Source organism: Plectropomus leopardus, chromosome 10 (assembly GCF_008729295.1).
Source record: "Plectropomus leopardus isolate mb chromosome 10, YSFRI_Pleo_2.0, whole genome shotgun sequence".
NCBI lineage: Eukaryota > Metazoa > Chordata > Actinopteri > Perciformes > Serranidae > Plectropomus > Plectropomus leopardus.
Genome location: NC_056472.1, coordinates 11,788,277 through 11,809,956, shown reverse-complemented (window position 1 = coordinate 11,809,956; position 21,680 = coordinate 11,788,277). Strand labels below are relative to the sequence as shown.

Here is a 21,680-nt window from a genome sequence, read left to right as displayed (position 1 = left end):
AGCACTTTCCATCTGCAACTTCGAAGCAAAAATTATTTAAAAAGGTTACTTCCCTCACATCCTCTAACAGTATACTCTAGTATAACCTTTTAAGTCTTCTCACAATCTACTGACAGGCTCACGTTGTATCTACTGGTGACAGAGCATCACGTTAAGCCCTCTGTCATGTCTCTGAGTGTCACATGTCTCTTGTTTGGGAGCACAGTAGGGGTTGGACAAACCTTTATTTCAAGTAGCAAAACAGAACTGAGAACACAGATGACATTTCTCCAGCGAAACAATAGCTGGCTCTATTTTCACCTTGGGCAACAACAAACATGCATCTCTGAGAAGAATAGCAGGCCCTGAGTCACGGTGATTCAGCCCCCTGCTTCATTGTGACTGTAGGGAAAAAAACAAATGTGAGATCTGCAATTTTGAGAAACCTGTGGGGTGCAAACACCAAATTTTAATCTACAAATTTAGACTTTTGTGTTCTGGTAAAATACAATGGCTTTTTTTTTTTTTTTAAATGTACTAGAAAAATGAAAAACTTTATTTCTTGTATTTCAGTGATTCAAAGCAACAGGTGACACTTTTCTCAATGTGGTGAAAACACCTATCATCAAGGTACCTTCAAACAAGATGCTTTTCACCAAAATGTGCCAGTGGAGATTTACAGTGCCAGAGTGTAGAAGACTGTATTTTTTTTTAATGGGTAGTAGATGTGTAATTCTTAAGCTTTACTATAATTTAACCATGTTTTTTTGATATATTTATTATTGGGCAATGTTACAATTTTTTTTTTTCATTTTAAAATACGATTCCTTTTGGTCGATTACAATCAATAGAAACAATATTCCAGTTAAAAAATGTACCATCTGTATTTCATTTCACTACAAACTACATATTACATTCAGCTTATTATGTACAACTACAGTAAATAACATTAATGCAGTTTAGTGCAACAGTCCTGTAATAAATTCTAAATGGATAAATCCCTCCAGGATGCTGGGATGGTGCGATCATAACAATTAACACAAATTCAGCTAATCCCTGTAAATTCTGCACGACCTTGCAATTTGGCATGCGCATGACCCCGCTTGCATGTTTGTACGAAGAGCAGGAAAACTTTACTGATTATTTCAGAAGCTAAAAGTTTTGTTCCGTTTCCTCTGTCAAGTTTATAACTACAGTTTTTAGTTTTGCCCCTGAAATGTTCCCTAATATTTGTTGCAGTGACATCACTGCTCTTGCTTTTAACTAGACCCGTCGTCTAATTAATTTAATCAAATATTATGGTTTTATTTTCAGAAATGAAAAAATGAAAAATAAATGAAAATGTGTTTTATATCATGTTTTATATATTTCTTTTATATACAGTATATATATAGAGATTTTAATTTCCTTTATTTGTTTCTCCCCTCTGACCTGTTCTGCAACTCACTGCCAGAGCTATGATATACATGTGTTGTACAATGATTTTAATTTATGTTATTTTTATTTTATTTTATCTTATTTTATTTGTGCATATATACATATGTGGGTGTATGTATATGTACGCTGTATTTGTGTGTTTGTATGAGCTTATTCATGTATTTATATATATGTTTCTCATGAAAAGGTTTTAAAACTTGCAAATAAAGCACTTGGAGCTGCATTTTATGTACAAAAGGTGCTATACAAATAAAGCTTATTAGTAGTAGTAGTAGTAGTAGTTGTAGTAGTAGTAGTATTACTTGCAGCAGGGAATTGCTGTCAACTCCAATTTGCCAAATCCACCCTGTGAATGGCAGTGTGCCAGGTGGAGGTGCTCCTGGCCTTTAAAGTAAATGAGAGATAACACTGATTGGTTGAATTCATGTTATGCCCAATACACACCCATGATTAATTATGGGTTTTGCTACAACCCCCTTGCTCTTTGCAACCTTACTCTGCCTCCAGATTTTGCACTGTTATTCACCAGAAGTGGAGTTGGACACCCCTAAATGCACTTCTGCAATGAACTTGAGACCATGTGCAACAGAGCATTAAAATAGGGCCGAGTAACTTCAGACAAGGTTTGTTGGTCGATGGTGCAATCACTTTCTGCTGCCTCAATATAGCAATGTGCAAACAATTCACCTGAACACACCTGATTTTAAGATCCACACACCCATGGACACACAGATGGGCGCAAGCTACTTACAGTGCAGTGTGCCGCTTTTCACCAGGTGGAAGAGAGGGCCTGTTGTTTTGTTACAGTCCCAATGTTTTGCTGCCAGCATAAATGTGTGAAAGGGTATAAAAATGAGAAGATGGATTGTTGAAAAAGAGTATGGAACTAAATAAATGCTGCAAAACAAATGTCAATTCATTTCAAACACTAACCATGATACTTTTGTGGTGTTGAGAAAAAGCAGAAAGCAACGCAACAGGAGAGAGCAGACAGCTTCAAACAGTTCTGACAGTGAGTATGCCCAAGAGGCTTGAGCTCTCAGACAGCAGGAACTTTAAAGCCTCCCATTGGATTAACGATGGTTGAACACATCCTTAACTCTGACCAAAACAACAAACATCAAGACTGCTATGTGACGTCAGTCATGGAAACAGCCCAACCATACAGCTATTGGTGCACGACTTGCAAGAGGAGCAGCTGAAAGCTCATGAATGCCAACAATTCATGCTGTGGGCCTTCTGAATCCTTGTGAATGAAGTCAAATATAATCCTAAAAGCATGTGTTGTTAGTGTCGTCTGACTACAAAGTGATGCTTTTCAAGAGGTATCCAGTCAAGAGATATTCCTCTTTAAACCCTCAGCAATTCATGAGCCACACTTTTGGAATGAACCTACAAAGCTAAGCCAGCCACACTCCTTCAATAAAACACCTACGACAGTCTGCACAGGATCCAGCAGCCTGCACAGTTCCAATGGTTTTGTACATGATGCTACTTCACAACAGGGATTTCAAATAACACAGCAGGACAGCAGCAGTTTATCCCTTTCAGAGAAGCTAGACAAACGTTATTGAATTTCTACTAGTATAAAGCCTGAGTTTAGCTCACATCTTTGTTTTCATGCATGATTAAAAAGGTCTGCTGCTGTTCTCATGAATGGCTTGTTCTTGGCTGGAGTAATGGAAATATGTCATTAGCAGTACATTCAGAAAGTATTCAGACCCCATTACTTTTTTCACATTTTGTTTAGTTGCAGCCTCGTGCTAAAATCATTTAAATTTATTTTTTTCCCCTCATCAATCGACATACAATACCCTAAAACAACAAAACAAAAACTGAATTTTAGACATTTTTGGATATCTTTTTTAAAAGAAAAAATGAATTATCACATTGGGATAAGAATTTAGACCCTATACTATGAAACTTGAAACTTTGCTGAGATGCCCAATTTTTCTACTTTGAGCCAGCTCTACAGGCCATTACAATTTAAATTTTTAAACAAAGAATCAAACAGGGCTCCAGAGTGTGACCATGTGAACAACAGACATGCAACAAGCTCACTGTCACTTGTAAATCACCTCGTCATGACTGTGATTTAAATACTCCGCAGAGCTTATCAGCCTATTGGCTTGCATTATGTAAAAATATAGGTGTGTATCAACTTTTCAAACATTTTTATCTGACGAAGATCCAAGTAGAATCAAAACATTGTCTTAATTACACTTGTGTGGCATAGAGTTAGTGTACGACGTTGCACGTATTTTGAGAGCCTTGCACCTAAGTTATGTGTATATAATTATTCTCCCTCAACTTCTCTAGTCTAGGCATCAAAATGTCTTTTAAGAGAACTCATGTTAGCTTTTACATACATTAATCATTACATACAAAGTTTCAGTTATCTTAAATATTAGCAGTGAGTGTGGTTGCGATGGTACGACATTTTCACAGTGCTGTATCAGAAAATATCGCAGTATCACCATATGACAGAATAACTATTATAATCAGCCAGAATGACTCTTACAGGAATGAAATGAGATGGGTTAAGTTTTGGTTGAACAAATGTTTTATCATCATAATTAAGACCCCGAAACTATTTTTTAAAAATGGAAGTATGTGTAAAGTCTCCTTTTAAAAAAGAACTAAAATAGAGGTCAGACTCTTCATCCATTTGTTTTTGTTTATTGTGTTTGTTTGTTTTTCAAAACCGTAGATAAGCAAATGTACACTTATGATGACTGTCAACTTTTATATCATGGTATACCTTAAAAACGGCTTATATCTGCAACCCTAACAGTGAGTATCACGTTTGATGTCAGATCCTCAGAATAAAACATTCCTCTAGAGTTACTCATTCCCCATAGAAAGATGTTACAATCTGAAACCCAACAATGTTATAATTCAACACTGCTATAAGGAAATATCCATCGAAAAAGCATGAATGCAAATGTGTAGAGCATAGTGTGCCTGAAAGACTCAAATGCAATCCAGCAACAAAGAAATGTGTGAGGAGAAAAGTTACAAGACTAAGTAACTACTGGAGTCTGTAGTTTACAAAATGACAATATGAACACAGACACTCTGCTCTGCACGACTGCAGAACAAAAGGACTTAAGGATTGCATAGTTTCAGTGAAAAGCTTCACAGAGGCAGCTGAAGACGTACTGTACCAGAGCAGTACATTACATCTGGCTCTCCGTTCTCCCTGCATGCTTCTGTGGCAACTAAGCCTGTTGCTTAGCAACCTCTTAATCAATACCTGGTCCTTGCCGGAACAAAGCAGAACAACGAGAGGAGGAAATAATGGAGGAACATTTAGCTAGCAGCCTTACAGTACAAAAGCCATGTCAGACACCATCCGAGTACGTATCAATCATTGCTGGTCACCATTAGCAACATCTTGCTATTGTTGGCTCATTGAATACTTGTATAACAGATGTAGAGGAACGGATTAAACAGAATCTGAAATGTTTGGATTATAGGGATTAGAAACTGCATAGCCGGCTGCATTCCTTATTTTCCAACAAATTGACATAGACAGAACTGGCCTAGACCATTTTGTGGGGTTAAGTGGCAATAAAGGGTTGAGCTTGTTTGGTCAAACAACATTTCAAGCCAAGCTGAGTTTGTGTCCTTTTTACCAGCTGCTGATCAGAGCAGAGGGGTTAGCCCTAAAGTTGTCAAGCTAATGTATAGCCTCACATTGGAAACCTACCAGGCATAGCACATAGATAATAGGGAAATATCTGACTGTTGAGTCTCTCCTGAGTTAAGGAGACAATCACTGATCCCAATTTCAAAATTAATTTGCTGGTATTTCTACTGTGACTCCTGAATACTGAATAAAAATCTGAAATACTATTTAATTCAAATTTGTCCCCTCTCTCTCCCCATTTCCCGCTTAAACTGTCCTGTCCATTCAAGGAAATAAAAGCCCCCCCCCCAAAAAAAATCTTTAAAAGAAGTATCGGTTCAGGCACTGTTTAGGTATCTGTACCACTTAAAAAGAATCTTTTTAGCACCGGTATCAGAAAAAACCTGGATGATATCCAACCCTGTTCTTGCTAGTTGAATCGGATTTGTCTGTTCAACACAAATATTTGATGATTCAGGGTTTTTTTTTCATATAAAGTTTTAAGGTTTGAACGGGCTCAGTGGGAGTTCAGTGTGACAACATTCACTTGATATAGTAAACAAGCTAATGACAAATCATGTGCACAACATTTTTTGCAGACATTAGATATCAAAACAAAGCCAAACACTAAAGATCCTGTGTGCTGTAAATTAACCATGTCTAAACAGAAGAGAGAAAATATTGTTATCTCAGAGCCTTACAGTGTCTCTCCTCCTCTTTGCTGCTGCATCGTGGCCGCTGCAGCTTGTATAAAAGAGTATAATTAAAGTCAAGAGCTCTCACTCTGCGGCAAAATCTCAAGACCAGAGCAAACTCAGTCGAGTTAGACTCTCTAACTGATGATTCGAATATTCGACTTTAAAAGGGCAGCCCTATAAAGAAAGAAGTCAAGCGCCAGCTGCGGAAAACATTTCCAGGAGATGGTTAACTAGATGAAGGAACAGATCCACCAGAGGGACACTGAAATCCTGGATCTGAGAGGGAATACAGAAAGTCTCTCTCAGATACCCACAAACAAGCTGTTGAGCAAAGGAGCTGGACTTCTCTTTTGTGAGAGAGCCTGGCAGGGAAAATACAACACTCTGGAGGACAAGTTCAAAAAAGATCTGGCCAAGAAAGAACAGAACTTGGAGACCAAAGCAAGACAGACGTGGGACAGAAGGGGGACCTGGAGGAGCTGTGTCTGAAAAAGAATGAAAAGCAGAGATGCTTCTTGCTGTTTCACAAGACGAAAGGAGAGGGCAGACAGACCCAGCTGGAAAAACTGACAATCAAAATGCATGAGTAGAGGCTGAAAAAGTAAGAAAAGGATGGATGAGGCTAAGAAAGGTGTTTTGAGCTGGATGCATAAGAAGTGTGACAGCAACAGAAAGGTTGAGGAGGTGGCTGGGTTAGGGTTACAGTTAGACTGGACAACAGTAGCCCTCTCCCTCCCCACTTCACCTCTCCACCCTCCCCCCTCTGTCTACCTTATTCCTCCTTCTATCCACCCCTCTTCCCTTCACACTCATCCTCTACATCTTCGCACTCTCATCCTGTTACATTAATGGCAGCACAGAGGCTCAGTGATCTCACTGCAGCCTCACAGAACCACCTCCACCTGTCCAGCTGCGTGGAGTTATATTCTGTGTATATGCTGTATATTCTCTCTGTGTCGGTTTTCCCCTGGTGCACAGGTTTCCTAACAGAATCCAAAAATATGCACTTTAGGCTAACTGGATACTCGTAACTCTACACAAAAAATCAGTCACATTAAAATTCAATAATTTCCCCTGGTGCTCAAGTGTTCTCCAAATATAAGTCACATTAGAAAATAATCAAATAAATAATCAAATAAAAGGTTGATGTTTCTGCCTCTTTTTATGAAAATGGTATGGATTTTTTTTTGGTTTTTTGGGGTTTTTTTTTTACTGGAATTGGGACCATAATTTACAAGCGTGCTTCATACTCTGATTGGTTGCATTATTAGCCTCACTGGGTGTATGCATCACTGTTTACATATCTTATACTCCTCAAGATGGCGGTATAGTTGCTCGGCACGAACATGAGCACAATACAATACAATTGAAATGTTTTTGTAACCAGTGGTGTTGCCCCTGCTGTCCAACAGAAAGACTGCAGGTGTAAAGCACTGCAGCATTGGCTTCACTTTTCAGACCCAGAAACGTTCCCTTGGGTGTACCAGGTTAACCCTTTGAAACCTGAGCAAATTGGCTTGATTCTTCTCAAAAACATGGAGAGAAAGCAATGAGCACCTTTTAAAAAAGACCAAAAAATTAGCAAGAAACTTGTAAATTGTAAATTGCTTGAAATTGACCCCCCAAAAAAGTAAAAAAAACTAAAGCAGGAAATGACCTAGAAGAAAAGTCCTTAAATAAAATAAAAATAACAAATATTATAATTATATAGTTTATTGGTACTCAACTCTTTTTTAAAGCTATTTCTCAGGTCATTTGTCTCTGTCAGCTTTTATTACTTTTTGCAATTTGCGGGACATTTAATTCCAAGTTGCAGATCGCAGTTTTTTATTATTTCATGTCGCAGAACAAAAGGTGAAAGTTTGTTTTAACCACATACCTTATTTCAGACTTCTAATAAAAAAAAAACATTTATAAAAACCCACTGACTTTGAGACAAGGGATCCAGAAGTGCTGAAATGCTCATTCATTTCCAGGTTTTAGGACTCATTCCTGGGGTTCTCAATAGAGAACAATATTAAGATTTGGACCTGAATTTTTAACAGCACTACTTAATACCTTAATACACTGGTTTTTAGCTTAAAAACATTGTTTGGGGTTTAGTTACTTTTTAAATATAGAGTGTTATAAGGAGCCGAGTGAATGTTATATAAAACAAAGGAGAAAATATAATATACGGGAGACATACTTTGTATTAAATTTGTTAATCGACACAAAGTGATTATATAAAAGGTATTTTTTATTAGGGGAAAGGTAAAAACTGAATGCTAAAAGCTGATTATATATATCTATGACTAGATTTCACACTTTTTTTTTTCCAAAAGACCTGCTTTGTCCGAGGTGTCAAGAATCAGTAAAATCTGAGTAGGTGTGAGGCAAAAAGTGTGAGAGCGAGAGTGCAAGTGCAAACCAAACTAGTGCAATTACAGTACAGTGAGGCTGGAGAGCTGCTGCACGCGCGCGCGCGCGCGCGCGCGTGCGTGCGTGTGTGTGTGTGTGTGTGGTGTGTGTGTGTGTGTGTGTGGTGTGTGGTGTGTGTGTGTGTGTGCGCGTGTGTGCGTGCGCGTGTGTAAGAGAGCGAGACTGTGGGAAAGTGAGTGGGAGACTGGTGTCATACAATACACCTTGCTGTGGGCGAGTGGGGGTGGAGCCGAGCGTCGGTCAGGTAAATAGAGACTACACACCACCACATCTCAGAGGACATTATCCTACTTCTTGTTTGCAGTGCACTTTCACAGCCAAGGCAGCCATCTGGAGCACTGACATCTTTAAGAAAAAAAAAAACTTTTCTTATTTTTTTTTTTTTAAACGCCCCCCTGAATACCATGTTGCCACATTCACAAACACAGGGATTATATACTGACAGTCCTCTCTGACATCTGTACTAAAACTCAAAGCTTTAGTTGTTTTACTCGTGTTGCTGAAAAAGAGAAACATCCAAGAGAGAAAAATCCATTATCACATGTGGGAGGTATTAATGCACATGCGTGTGGGTGTGGGTGTATCTGAAGAGCATGAGGGTGGTGATAAAACTGTGTGGCTGTAGGATGCCGCTTGATGAAGAGAAAGGTTTGTTTTCAATTTTCATCTGAGGCACAGTTTCCTGTCAATGACAAACATGTAGCTGATGTGTACTGCAGTCATGGCACTAACATGCTTTCATCTGGGCTGTGGTTTTTGTCTCAGTGGACTTAGGTGGTATCGCAGTATTATGGTACCAGTGTATTTAGTAATCCTGAAGGTATGCTTTTCAATACTGTGAAAAAATGCAGGTGCTCTTCTTTTTATTAAACTAATTTTATGTGGTGCACAGCATGCACCACCAGAGCTCAGCTGAGTTGAAAGAAACCCTGACACCTAGTGGTGGAGGTATAAGTCACATGACTGTAAACATGGGGACCATGGGGAACAGCGCAGCATAGTCACACACTGTATACCCCAGGGAAGTTTTCGGAAAGTATGGAGGTAAAACTACTGCAATCAGTTACAACAGTCCTGCAATAGACTGGGCTTGATCATTTCTGTGATGCGGTAAACATTGCAAAAATAATGGTATGTGGTAATGAAAACCAAATCAAGCATACAACAAAAAATACTGTGAAATTTGACAAAATGGGGAAGGATGTTTTTTTTTTAAACCTGGGTTTCCCCAAGTGCCAAACTCTGAAACTGAAAAATGAGGCCAATACAGGAGTTGCAAAAACTGCAAATGTCCACTTGAGGCTGGCTCCAAAACAGAGTAAATCCTTATAGGCCTGCGTTTTCTAATGCCCAACTTTGCAGCAGGAATAAACATGTTTAGAGCTGGTACAAAAAAAGGTTTTGGTGCATTGGCTAATGTCATCATTCATGACAACTATGCTGTGGGTGAATTTTTTCATAACTCACCACAATAAGTTTTACTAAGGCCCAAAGAGTGTATATTTAGGGGCGGAGCCACTTGAGTGACAGGCTGTCTGCAAGGCTACAGTCTATGAGTCAGATTCATCCCTTGCTCCTCCACAGCTCCACCCACTCGTCCAAATATGGTCACTTCTGGCTCAAAAAAAACACTGGGCCTCCAAACAACAGTCCACAAACCAATGGATGACATCACAGTAGCTATTACAGTCTATGGTATGATGCTGAGGCACAATTAACCATTTAGACATTCCTGATTTAATTTCCAAAGAGAGGACAGCCACAAAAGGCTTTCACTGTAGAGGGAGATGCCTGCTTCAAAATATAGTTATGATGCAATTGTCTTAAACAACCAACATGAAATACTGAGAACAAAAAAATCCAGGATTTTACAGTGTAAGTTTATAGTAGAGGAGTAAAAGTATTCATTTTAATGCTATTTCAAACAAGAGAATCTGGTTTCTACCAAATCCCACTCTCGTTATTCATCTGATCTCTGTCATTAGTAAATCTACTGCTCTTCGCTCCAATTCAATTTCCTTTCCTACACAGTTATACAAGGTTTAATAAAAACTTTTCAAAGGATTGCATAATATATTCTCTGACTCAAAATGCTGGAGGATACATTTGTCTATTGTGGACACTAACAGTTTTACAGGAACTGGGAACAGATTAGTTTCTGTGGGCTGAAAGAAAAATACAGAAGGTGCTCGCTTCAATATTTTTCTTTCTTCCATCGCTTTTATTTAGATTGTATCCACAGTGTAATTAGTTCAGATTTAGTGTTAGTTTAGAGCAGGGGTATTCAATTAAATTTCAAAAGGTCCAGCTCCTAAATTTACTCCCAGCAAAGGTCCAAACCTCATAATGTCCAGGGTTTCCCACACATTTATTTATTTGTGGCAGCCTGTGGCAGTCCACAATCAAAACATCTCCTGCCACAAATAAATGTTTTATGTTTTGTTTTTTCTTTTAAGATATTTTTTGGGGCTTTTTATTGCCTTTAACCTGCGGTCGCTGCGGCAAGGACACTGCCTCTATATATGGGGCGCCAGCTCTACCAACTGAGCCACCAAGTGCCCCATGTTTTATGTTTTTGAAGCTGGACCATCATTAGGAGCACTACTGGAATACAGCTACTGCTCGGTTATACATTGCATCACTCTCCGGAGAACAGAGTGTACTTTGCAAAACATTAGGCGCGGTGAAAGTGAGATTTAATTGTTAAGTTTGCTGCTTATACCAACTTGCATTCACTTGCCTCTGCAGCAGCTCATCCTCTCATCCATTGATCTGGTCACCTCTGACAGGATTGACAGGTCAATACTTTGTCCGGCAATTTAAACTCCACAAACTGCTGCTGAGTAACAAAAGAACTCATGAGGAATTCCACCTGTGCTGCATTCACAGATTCACAAAAACATTATCATCAATTGTCAGACATAGATTTAATTCTGTGTGAAACGTCTATAATGTGTTCCGTAGCCTACCCCTACATCTAAGAAATAAAATCAACAACATGCATTTCCATGTAGAAAATAGTCAAAGTAGGGGACTTTTAACATGCTTGCACACTGAACTTGCATGGCACTTTTATGGAAAACAGATAGCCAGCTTTACCAACAATAAAATTAGTCCTAGCACAATAAAGTTAAGGCCTTCATTTTGAGTAAGGGGACACAGAATCTTCTAAATAAAGTCAAATAAAAAGAATCTCTTTAAAAAAAATCCAAACAGATCACTGAACTACAACGATGAACTACAAGATAAGCACATGTATCCAGGTTTTTTAAATATGGGAAAACCACCTAAATATAGGCTATCAACTGCTCTCCAATTGCCAGCAGACCGAAGTTGTGGACACAGCTCTCCAGCAGATAAATATGCCTTTCTGTGAGTGTTTGTTGGAAAGTAAACATTAGAAAGCAGCATGGTGGCCACTGAAAAATGTTAAGGTGGCTACTTCGTATGATTTATCTCTTACCAATTCAGTCTTTCTCTCAAGCCCAGTAAAGATGAATTTGTGTGCTGTTTAGACAAAAACGGACTGTATTTTGTGAAAGTGCAGCTTTGCATCTTGCCAGTTGGGTGAACTATCCCTTTAAGGGGATAAAATAAGTGCACCCACATAGGGGTTGCATTTCCATTGAAGCCAATCGAAGCCGGAGTCGATAAATACATTTGACAACTGCAGAGTCATTTGAACCGCGTGTAAATACCCATTGTAACCTTGACCGGACCATTACATTAATGAGATAAGATGTTAGTGGGTTTTAGTGGGTTTTTTGTGCAGACTCACAGTTACAAGTCTATTCAAAATTGATCATGGTGTGTGGAAAACAGTCTCAAAGTCTATAGCTTGAAGGTAGCAGGTCAGTTGCTCCATACTGTCATCTCTGTCTACACGTGGTGAACAAGTGATTTGTTTGTCCAATTAAGTGAAAATATCACTATTTTAACTGAATTAGCTGTACCTGCAGTGTACAGCCACAAGCTTCTGAAAAAAAACAACACTCCTTCAAGACCATCATTTATTTTCACTCAATTATCGGAAATTAGTCACAGTCTGGATAGACCTGTCTTTCTTTGTCCGCACAATGGCCTGCTATCTGGTTACACCTGGTACAAAGTATGATTCAACTCTACTCTAGTGAATACATCATTGCTAACATCTACTACTAAAATCTACAAAAGGGTTCCAGTGTATTTCTTCTACTACCAAGTGTGCCATGATGTTTCTCTATGCTCTGCTGCAAACAGAAATAATCTAATTCATGTGCTCATAGGTTTCCCTGTAACTTGTTTTACTGTCTGCTCAGCTGCTAAATGAGAAAATGATTTCCTGTCTCACTTGGCCGTTACTCATAACTGCGAAACAGCAGTTCACTCATGAAGAGTTCACTTTGCTCCTGGTACAAACATACACCTTGAAAGCTCAATAGTGATTTCATTTTATGTCTCTTTGCCATTTTATATGTAGAAATAAGGTTCACTGCAGAACTGAAAACCAATTCACATAGTGAGTTGGCTTTGTGACCCTCTTCAACACTTGGCAACATGCAACCTGAACAAGACCCTGACTGTATCAGGGAGAACAAAAAGTGAAAACATGATTATTATAAACTAGAATTACTGCCTTAAAGTTGTATGCCTCCACCAACCAAGTTGTTGTTTACATCCAGAAGACTTTGAAGAATTCTACTAAAAAGGCTCTATTGGCATTTTATTTTATTCGTTTTTTGCAAAATGGAAGTTATCACTATATTGAAATGTATGATTCCAGCGAATGATTTCCAGTTAGAAACATGCCGTCTTCGAAACTTTTTCCACAGAGGACTACAGAAAACAGAGATTTGTCACCTAATGCAACAACAACTAAGGACTCCATATTAGCAAAGCCACTGAGCTTGTGGTGGACGACAAAAGGGACGGGAGAGAACACAAAGTTGTAGCAATAAAAGTAGACAATGCTTCAAATGTGGAGGTTGCTGTAAAGAATCTACAAATTCTAAAACATTTATGCTTCACAAATATCTTCAACGCAACAGCCCACAAGATCTATACAATCAGCACAGTTTCAAAGTGGACACCCAAGATAAGTGTCAACAGTTCAGTATCTGACCAAATGTCTCTCCTTCTGTTCTGAAGTTATGGTGTTAAATAATAGCCAGAAAAGTGTTTTTGTGGAATATTATGTCACTGTGAAGCTGACTGTTGACCTTTTGTATATAAAGTGTCCTCACTTAATATTATCCTGTTAGAAATGTATGTTAAGGGAGACACAGCACTGCTGCTTTGTTTAATATGTCTGTTAATTTGTCTACAGTGCGACATCGGTGTATATGTTGAATGTGCTACGCTCAATCAGTCTATGAGATAAATGAAATTTCGGCAGTAGCACACGTGCAACACAGCTGTGTGCTGCATGTGCGGGAGACAGAGCTGCTTGATTGTGTCAGGTGAGCGTTTGTTTGCTAGTTTGTGTGTGAGGTAGATCATAGCCCATCGCATCGTGACATTGAGACAGCGCCTGGATGCAGGCGACAGATATGTTTTTAAAAATGTAGCAACAACACAGACATTCATATACAGGATTTATATAACGTGGACAAAGTGTCTCTCGCTCCTTCCCTCCCTCTGCCCCTGTTGATGGTATGTGCATAAATAAGATTGATAGCCTAAACAAATAAAATATTTAAATCTTTTTTCCTTTGAAAGGCCATGGAAAATGACTTTATAACTTTTTTCTTTTTCGTGCAATGCTGCTTTGGTGTTAAGATTTTATCAAGATAGAATATGCTTTTGTTTAATTTACATTATATTCTATTTTATATATCTTTCAAATATTATATATTCATGACAGTTTGTATTTGAGCATTCCTGTGTTTTATTTCATCTTGTTGTAATACACTTTGGTCTGTGTTTGTTGTTTTTTTAATGTGCTCTATAAATAAACTTGACTTGACTTAAACATCAAATCCAATCAACATAACTGCAGGCATGGAAATTGATTTAAACACAGCCTAGCACAGCCTAGCACTGGGTATAGGCTTCATCCATAGGCATTAGAGTTTGGCTCCAGCGCCCCCTGCCCACAGCAGACAAATCAATACTCTAACAAAACACTTCGGAAATGAAAGCAGCTCATTATCCTGAGCAAAAGAAACCTACTGACAGTGCCATCCACATGCATCAAATTGATAAATAACACAAAAGCATCCACGAGAGTGTCACTTCTTTCAGTTGTAGCATACAAAACAAATCGTAGCATCTCATTTCAAATGCAATTATATCAGATTTGTCCTGTGATGGACAAGGTACACAACTAAGTTACTTGAGTCAAAGTATAGATATTCCTGGTCAAATATTACTCCAATACATCTGAAAGTTGCACAGTAAAATTATAACTAGAACCTGTCTCTACCTGCCCAATCTGAGTGGTGCATGCACAAGGTAGAGGTACCGAAGCACCACTTCCACAAACAAAACACCGTCAGAACCGTAGGATTACAGTTTATGGACTTTTGTGTTTTGTCAAAGCAAAAAAAATTATCTGCTGATTTCTGAGCCAATGTAACAAGTAACACGAGCCGTCACAGAATTGTATTGGAATAAAAGTAAAATACTTGTCTTTCAAATGTAGTGTAGTCAAAGTCCTGAGTTTCCAAAAAAATAGCAGTCAAGTAAAGCAGATTCTCAAAAAGTGTACTTGAGTGCAGTACTTAAGTAAAAGAGCTTCACTGCTGTCCACCACTGTTTTTTTTTTTTAATTAACCCACTTTTGCTAAACACTATTAATGTCTGTCAACAAAATTGTTTATACATTTTTACCTTTAACTACTCTGTTTTCTCTGCAATACAGTCCAAAGCTACCAGCCTGCACTAACCTATGGACCTGATGATATAAAGGGTTAAAACAGCTCCTTGTTATTAAGTACATTTTTGCAGTTGGCTTTAGTAAAAGTTTGGGAAGTTTTGATCACTCTGTACAATTAGAACACCGAGAAACTTTTTGTGTTGTTTTTAACGTGTCGAGTTTTTGTCGCTCTACATGTAAAGTCCTGTCACACTTACAGCCTTTCTCCACTCCAGATGCAGCAGTGTAGAGCTCCCTGGTGCAGTCTGGCTTCACACTCTCCAGCTCCTGGATAGACTATTGGTAAGTTGCCATCTGGTCAATATGTATGTATCAAACTACTTTGGCTATGATTGGCGAATGCATAAACATGCTTTTTGTTTTTACTCCAACAACAACTGAGTACTCTCACTCTTAGCAGTGCTTGAAAAATACCATTAGAAGCAGTAATTTCACTGTTATTGAGCACTGGCACCCTAAGAGATACAGAATTAGTTTTGACATTTTACTATTGTAAACAGCCTGCACCCTGCTGGTTATTTTCCATCTTACTAAATTAACATTTTCACCGAATCATGGAAACTTTTTTATCTTCTTTTATGTGTTTTATTCCTTTTCTAAAAGCAATTAAAACAGATACTAAATTTTATCTAATTACCCTTTTGATTGCCTTGAAAGAGTAACTCAATCTATATTATTATTATTATTATTATTATTATTATTATTATTTATTATTATTATTATTATTATTATTATTATCATCATTAGTATTATTTACTTTTAATGGTCTGATGCATCAAAGTGATCAAATACAAATTACAGATTAAAAGTAACACCATAATCTACTGTAATTAATCAGGTCACACGCTCATAGACACCCAACCACAGAGTTGCAGCTATTTTTGAGCTCTGGGTCTGATGCAAATCCCTGCAAATCCCTCTAGCTCATGTTTATGTATGACACATATTGCCTGGCAGCAAACGTCCTCCATGAATCAGAAGCCACTCTGAGTATTCTCATGAATTTTACAATGCAATCAATGCCAAATCTATCAACAGCAGCTTTCCCTCAAGGCAAGAAAACTTCAGAGACTAGAGGAACTAAGGACAGTTAAATCTGTAAAGTCATGTGCCACTATTCTGAATAAAGCAGGGCTGTGCCTAACTCAGAATTATGTCAGTTCGGAATATTTGTTCCTTTTTTTCTGTGAAGCGTTTGTAGGGTTTCACTCATTTCCATTCATTTGTGGTGGCCCACCAGGATTATAACATCTGCCCCCACTATTTGATTTTCTATTTTTGGGGCTGGACCGTCATTATGAGCGCTATTTGAATATATGTAGCGCTCAGTTATGCACTACACCACACTCACAGACCACAGCTGGACTAAATCTCAGTCAACCGAGGGGTCTCTGATGATTCAAATCTTTCACCTCCAGGGGCAGCCCTGGAGTAGAGCCCTATAAATGTTGATTTTTCTTTTGGTCTGGACTTTTGTTTTGCCAATTTCAGCTGGATTTAACAACAACTAATCAGATAAATTAACAAATGACTCCTGTTTTCTACACCACGGCTGATACTTCATAAGTTACAAATTGCAATGAAAGTTACTCAACCTCCGGAAGAAGAATTAAGTTCCTTTACTTAAATAAAAGGAAACATACCACACTGTGAAAATAATCTGTTACAAGTCAAAGTCCTGCATTTCTTTTTTCGCAGATATTTTTTTTTCCTTTACTCAACAGGACAGATACAGCATGAAAGGGGGAGAGAGATAGAGAGAGAGAGAGGATGACATGCAGCAAAGGGCTAAGGTTGAAATCTAGCCTGCAGCCACTGCAGTAAGGACATAGTTTTTGTACATGGGGTGCCTACTCTATCAGATGAGCCTCTGGGTACCCCAAAAGTCCTGATTTTAAAACGTTTCTTCGTCATAAGTAAGTGCAATCAGAAAAATGTACTGAAAGTATTAGTAGTAAAAGTACCCAATGCAGAACAGTCTAAAACAAAAAGCACTCAAAACCTAAATAAAGAAAAAAAATAGAAAAAGACTTAAATGTTTATCAAAATAGTTGTCAATTAATTTTCTGTCAGTTGGCTAATGAATTTAACAACTAATTGCTGATAACTATATAAACTGTTTGGTAATTTAATTTAGAACAAAAACATAATATTTTTACAAACCCTTCTCATTTTTTAAGAAAAAATCTTAATTTGTAAAATAATTAGTCAGTAAAGCTGTCTGATAAATGTCTTGAAGTAAAAGTACAATATTTGAAATGTAGGAGTAAAAGTATACCTGAATGTATGGCATGAAAAAAATAACTCAAATTAAGTACATGAATCTCAAATTTCTACTTAAATACAGTACTTGTTTAAATGTACTTATTTACATTCTACCACTGACTGGCAGCCTTTTCTTATAGGAAAACACTTTTCTCTTAAAATCCAATTTCAGATGCTTATTTAAAGCCTTATTTTTGCTGAACTTGTTGAAGACTTACTAAACTACAGACACCTGCAGTGAGAATCTTGGATCATAATCTGTCTACGATATTGATCTTTGTTAAGCTGGCAAACTGCTCTGCCCTGTGGACCGTCGCAGGAAGCTCCAGCCTCTGTCAAACATGTGTTTCCGTTGACATTATCCTGCACAAAAGACACACAGAGATGGGGGCTGGAAGAGTCGAGTCGGAGACTAACCTGCATCACTCTGGCTGAAGACAGCCATGGTCTGTCCACCCACTGTGTGCATCGTGAAGGGATGGTCCCTTGGGACCTGCGGTGATGCATCCTTCTCCCCCACAGCACCCAGGCCCGTCAGCTCCTCACTCAGGCTGAAACATACCTGAGAAAGCATGTCTGAGTCAAGGCCCCACTGACTGAGTCATATTAATACCTCTTTGATTCATCAGATAAGGTCAAATATATGATATTAAACTGTATTGATTGCCGTGAGGAAGCTGGGTCAATGCAGCAGCAAATTGTGATGAGACGCCGCAAAGACGAAAAATATGGAAATTAAGCTGTGCTTAAATATACAATATATGCAGTATGAATGGAGGAAAATACCTCAGCTGCCTGTGCAGTATTACATAAAGCAGTCTTACCTCTGTTTTGCCTTGCTTCCTGTCAGGTGGATGAGAAAACAAAAACAGTGTGCATCAATGATACTGATAATCAACAACAGTATTTAAGCATATAAAAACATGTATTAAAAGCTTGGTAATTAATATTTTCACAACATACTTTCCAATGGTTATCTTTCCAACTTCTCCCTTTTCTGTAGCCTTGTTCCATTGCTGAGATAAATACTTGGGAACCTGGTGAGAGAGTTATGACAATTTAAGAGGTCACCAGTGAGTGAACATTATTAAGACTGCAGTTCCTGTGTGTTCACCCGTCAAACAGTCTTTCCCCCCTGTTGCTGTGTAGCACCTCAGTGGTTTGTTTTTTAAGACACAAGGAGGAGGTGAGTAAAAAATACTTTAAGTTTACTTAAAAACTATCCATGTTTTTTTTTTTTTTTTTTTTAATGAAATAAAAAGACTGTGGTCCACGTGTTCAGGGTGGGCATAAGAAGGCTCAGTTATGTTGATCCTATTGTTTACCATTGTTTAGGTACACTGATCAAAGTTATAGTGTTAAAATTACAGTTGACTAAATAGAAATGATATAATATGAAATGTGTAAAATTAATATTTCATTTCATTTCAAATGGATGAAGGTCTGATCACTGAAACATTGTTTGGTAGTTTGTTTGGGGGTTTTTTTGCAACTTATAGGATAGTGTGCAGGAACTTTTTTTTTCATCTACTGACAATTTTCTCCTCCGCAGCTCTCTTCATTTTTTTTAAAGGCATGCATCAACCTCAACATTCAAAGTTGCTGTGTTCAAATAATATAAAATATAGCACATAATGTAAAGCATTTAACATTAATAATTCATAAAAAGAGGGGTGGTGGGGGGAATGGAAGTGGGAATGTTAAAAAAAATAGGAAATAAATATCTATATTTTTAATATTAGACACATAGATACATAAATATAGCTATTTTTATGTCATCTGAAGTAGAACTATGTAACTGCGTCATGTAAGAATCGGCGCTTAAATAATAAAACACACTTGGGTTATCGGAATAAAACCATAGAGTGGTAAGTGCTAGAAGTATCAAAAACATAAAATACTAAGGTTTTGGGTTGAGATAAGAGGAAACTCAACTCGACGGGGAAACAATCTGCGGCACAACACCTGTGGAGATATCGCCTACACACAACGCTAAATTAGCATGTTGCTCAATAAAAACTTTTAATTTTTTAAATAACTGTTAATTTCGACATTATATTGTTAAACTGCGGCCATTTTAAGTCCTTAAACGGCTGCCTGCTAGCCGACACATACTGGCTAAATTAGCTTAGCGTTAGCGTTATTTTCCGTTGGTCGCTGAGCGGAGGTGCAGGTGAACAAACCTTGACAAGCCACACGCCTTTACTTTGTTTGACTCCAGTGAGATCAACCTCCGTGTTTCCTGACATTTTGTTTAAAGTAGATACTAGCCAGGTGCGTTTTAACGCCTCAATTCAGTCGGAAGGGTCCAATTATGTAGAAACAAACACCTTTCAGACAAAACTGGTCGCTGGTTTGGGTAGAGGAACTGCAAAATAGCATTTCCGGTTACATCTTTCACAATAAAACTCCGAAAAATGTCACTGATTAAAATGGTTGCGTTAGAAGATTAGTCTTCAACTATTTAAAACGTGAGCAAATTGGTTTAACTTCTTTCAAAAACATAGATAGTAGGCAATTAGCAATTTAGGAATAAATGACCCGGAAATTAGCAAGAAATACGTAAAAATTACAAAACAAAAACACTTAAGTTAAAAAATAAAACAAAAAGAAAAAAGAAAAAGAATGAAAAAATATGGAAAGAATCACACCAATTTGCTTAGGGTTCAAATGTTTTACTGTTTAATTGATAAGATCAGAATGATCAAAATAAAACAAAGCAGGAAGTAAACCGCAGTCCTTCAGCTTAAAACCAGCAGCGCTGGTCAGCATTGCAGTAGGTCACTGTGCATTTCATTCCTTCATAAAGAATAATATCTACAGGGCACTTCTTTGTCTCCGCTCAGACAGGAAGTCCATCTAGATTAATTCACTTCAGAGACTCAAACAAACAAACAGAATATCAATACTTTAAGGATATTTTCTACAGGAGTTTGATGGGGGGGGGGCTGGAAGTGAACCCAGACCAAGTCCTTACCAGACAATCTTACAATGCATCCCTCTTATATACAACAATCCATAAATTCACCTCCAATCTGCATCTGAAAATCTGAAAACTTCAGGTCCTTTAAAGATGAAGTTTATATTTTTTTGAAACTGACATAATATTCTGAGAGGAAGACATGAGATAGATGATCTGTGAAAAAAATCCGGTCCCTCTGTTTCCTCCTGGTGCTGTTATTGGGATTTGTAGCGATTTGTAGAAACCCACCGCGCTCAGCAGAGGTCAACCAATCAGAGCCAGGAGGAGGCTCCACTCTGTGTCAATCAATGCTCACGCACACGCTGCGCAGCGGCCCGCCGTCGCATACGCTCAGCCAACGTCACTACTGTGAACTCGCGGCCTCCGAAGGAAAATTATGATACAATGGCCGAAAAAACAACCACCAGCACGGTTCATTCCGGTGCTGACAGCAGCATATACGGCGAAGACAGAGTCTCAGTAGCAGGCCGAAGACAAAAAACGAGCTAAAAGGACAGAAGTCTACCGAGCTCGAGATAAAAACTATGGTGAACCCAGGAGCTGCTTTGCCGAGAGCTAACGGGAGCTGAGAGGACTCCAAACAGTGGTGAGTTAACCTAATTTCTGTTTTACAGCTAAAAATGTTTTTAATGGATGAATTGTAACACTGTAGGCTGTATGTTGTTGTGTTACTGTAATGTTGCTGTGGAGCTAACGCTAGCTTGTTTCCAGTGCTAAGGCTGGTTAGCATTTATTGCAGAGTGGCTAAAAGTGCACTGTGAATATGTATGTATTTGTGGTGTTCTTTAACAGAATTCTACTGGTTCTTGAGATGGTTCTGAATTCTGAGTTTTGTTATAGTGTAATCTCTTAGTATAGAATCGGTTGCTTGTCTCATGAAGTGAAACCAGGTCTCAGGTGTGCTGTTGTTCCAGGTGGTCTGGTGGTCAGGTATCTTCGTTTACACCTAGCTGTTTTGGGTTGACTTCCAGGTTTGGGTTTGTTCACAGTACAGTCATCACATTTTCTTCCTTTGTATGTTTTTTCGTATCTAACTACTTCTGCATACTTTCAGCTACAAACACTGCAGTTACAGAGATAGAGTTTTAAAAGAATTGAGGATTTCACAATTGTCATGCATGCAGGAGCGCAGGATTAAATGTTTTTTCAGGATCAAGTTATTACAAATGGTTTATTCTTGGTTGTTTGTTAAATGTGCCATGCACCAAGTGAGTTTTTAAACAGAAGCCTTTGTCACACATGATGTGATTGATGAGATTTAAAAATTGAATGATAATATTTTTATTTACAATGTCTGGCTAATATAATTGGTGTGTTTTTGCCTTTCAAACCCATCAGTGGGATTTGGGATTCAGATGGTATTTCAAATAAATAAAAAATGGAACAATTTAAGGTTATGTTCTGGCCCTT

The 21,680-nt window shown here is 38.1% G+C and overlaps 1 protein-coding gene across 1 annotated transcript in view; it reads right to left on the bottom strand.

Annotated features, from left to right (window-relative positions):
* The window catches only part of LOC121949101 (general transcription factor IIF subunit 2-like), a 59,461-nt gene extending 39,830 nt beyond the window's left edge, over positions 1-19,631 (bottom strand). Inside the window, exons 1-4 of the mRNA XM_042494701.1 lie at positions 19,471-19,631; positions 18,251-18,324; positions 18,112-18,130; positions 17,705-17,849 (exon numbers count right to left, since the gene is read on the bottom strand). Coding sequence (XP_042350635.1) covers positions 17,705-17,849; positions 18,112-18,130; positions 18,251-18,324; positions 19,471-19,536 — 304 coding nt within the window. The 5' untranslated portion in view covers positions 19,537-19,631. The remainder of the gene's footprint in view (positions 1-17,704; positions 17,850-18,111; positions 18,131-18,250; positions 18,325-19,470) is intronic.
* Positions 19,632-21,680: the final 2,049 nt, after the last annotated feature.